Source organism: Cynoglossus semilaevis, chromosome 8 (genome assembly GCF_000523025.1).
Source record: "Cynoglossus semilaevis isolate Cse_v1.0 chromosome 8, Cse_v1.0, whole genome shotgun sequence".
In the NCBI taxonomy this organism is placed as follows: domain Eukaryota; kingdom Metazoa; phylum Chordata; class Actinopteri; order Pleuronectiformes; family Cynoglossidae; genus Cynoglossus; species Cynoglossus semilaevis.
The window spans coordinates 18,356,668-18,358,924 of NC_024314.1; the positions used below are offsets into that span (position 1 = coordinate 18,356,668).

The 2,257-nt window shown below is 36.1% G+C and overlaps 1 protein-coding gene across 1 annotated transcript in view; it reads right to left on the bottom strand.

Annotated features, from left to right (window-relative positions):
- Window positions 1–610: 610 nt before the first annotated feature.
- The window catches only part of lamb1b (laminin, beta 1b), a 25,327-nt gene continuing 23,680 nt past the window's right edge, over window positions 611–2,257 (bottom strand). Inside the window, exon 33 of the mRNA XM_008315445.3 lies at window positions 611–2,237. Within this exon, the coding sequence (XP_008313667.1) occupies window positions 2,101–2,237 (137 nt within the window). The 3' untranslated portion in view covers window positions 611–2,100. The remainder of the gene's footprint in view (window positions 2,238–2,257) is intronic.

The following is a 2,257-nucleotide window of genomic DNA, read 5'->3' on the forward strand; positions in this document are numbered from 1 at the left end:
TTTTTTTTTTTAAAGAAAATGACAGATTTTTGGTTTTTGTTATTTCATCATAGATTGTATATAAGCAAAGGACGACAACAGTTAGGATTCTTTCTGAAACCAGCAGAGTGAAATGATCGTCCTTTCCGTTTATACAGTCAGATTTTTTTTAACACCTAATGTGTGACATCACATGTCATACTAGGTAAATTCACTTTTGACTTAACTCTAGTGATTTCTCTCTGACCGAGCTGCTAAAACTCACCAACATTTGCCAATGGTATTAAGTGTGTAACGCAGACAGAGCTGCAGCTGACTTTAGAATTAGATTAAAAAGTCAATAACTGCTGCTGCCGCTCGTCTTTCTCTCCCACGTGAACAAACACCTCCAGAAAACCTGTACACTGACAGTAGTAGAACGAACAGTCGGTCAGTTACAGACACAACCAGGAAGTTCCTGGAATTTCAGCTTAAGAGTCCAAGGAATCAGCTTTGAATCTCTCTCATTAATTTGAATCATTTTGACCCAGTAAGAATAGAAACCAAAATGATGAATAAAGTTTGTGTATTGTTTCTATTTTTTTATTTTAATGACCAAAAACCAGCAGCTTTTCTCATCAGACTTCATCCAGCGTTCACATTTTCAGTTTCCAGTAAACCACTGACATTGCGACTTGTGAACTTTTTTTTTTTACTGTAACAACTTTTACCAGAAGAAATGTTTCTCAGATCAACTATTTTAACAGAGAATTAAATATTCTACTATTCCAGTTACAGTGTGTTTTTGATTCAAATGTCAATTTTGTTCCGTATGTTAATTTATCTGGGAATCAGAAGATTCGAGGCGTTTAACATATTCCAAACCAGATGTGTTGTCCAATAAGGCGCCAGGAATCAAGACTAAAATGTTTTCAAATTTTTAATTTATTCAAAAGTATTTAGATTAAAACTGATGCGTGTTTATTTTTAACTAAACAAAAAGAAAAACAGACAAACTGTTTTTGAGCCAATAAAATTTATTAATCGTACATTTTTGGTTTTTAGTCAGCGTTACATTACTTTGGTTTATAAGATTTATATAAAAATTGAATATTTCTATCAAATATATTCTGTCAATGATTTAGTTAAAACACAGATTGTCATAGCTTATGTTGCTAAATGTTTACGAGCACAGAGGTCACTTTGGCTTTCAGTGTTTGTTTGTTTTTGATGCAGATTTTTAATACTTTAATTCTCAGTGGTAACTTCATTCCCCTCTGAATTCATTTGTGTAAAAAAATCTTTGGCCTTTGTGACAAAAATATTGTCAGAAAACATTGATCTCATACTTACAGAAAAACGCTGCCTATCACCACTCAGACCAAAGTCCATTCAAAAAAATTGCTACTTTTTGGCTCCAAGGAAACACACGCTTCCAGTCAACTGCTGCCTCGTGTGGTCAGTTTATGTCATTTACGTAAACCTCACTGAAGCATTTTATACATTTCGATACCAAAGTAACAAATACTGAATAGTGATGAAGCCAGAACTGGGTGTAAATCCTCCATGTGCTACAGTGTAAAATCAGAAACTTTCTCTATAGACTCTGGTATAGCAGCACTAGTTGTTCACAATGTATTAACTTGAGGTTAAAGATAAAAATATATAATAAATATAGATTGTATGAGTTTTTGTAACGTGGAGATGCAGCTTCATGAACCTGATCCTTCACACCAAAGTCCATAGAGGTTTATACTGATTTTATCCCACAGCTCACAGCAGTTGTTTTGTTCCATTTCTAACTGACCAAAGGTTCAGATGTCATTTTGTTATTTTCCTGTTTGAAATCCCTCAGTTGGTTGAACCAAAAAAAGGCTGCAGTTGACAAAAAGGTTATATATAATTTCCCTCTGAGCTAAATTAGCTGATTTCCTGAATGGAGTTATGTTTATGCAGTGAGAGGTTTATCTGATACGTGGTGTCTGTGGTGGAGAGGAGTCGAATTATTCTTTAGAACTAGAACGGAGCAACGGCAGCTGTGAGGAACTCAGCATTAAATGCCTTTTAAGAACTGAATTGTTCCTTTCAGGCTCCTTAAAAACGTTTTGGTCTTGGTCATGTGACCTGGGCGGGGTCACATGATCACAGACAGGTGCTGTATAGAGTCACTTTGTGGCTGATCTCTTCCAGGATGCGTCGAGCTGTTTCTTCAAGTTGGCTCAGCTCTGCAGCTTTGGCCTCTAGGAGGTGCTGGTTCTCTTCATATTCAGTCTCCCACTCTGGAGGGAGGGAGAGGGAG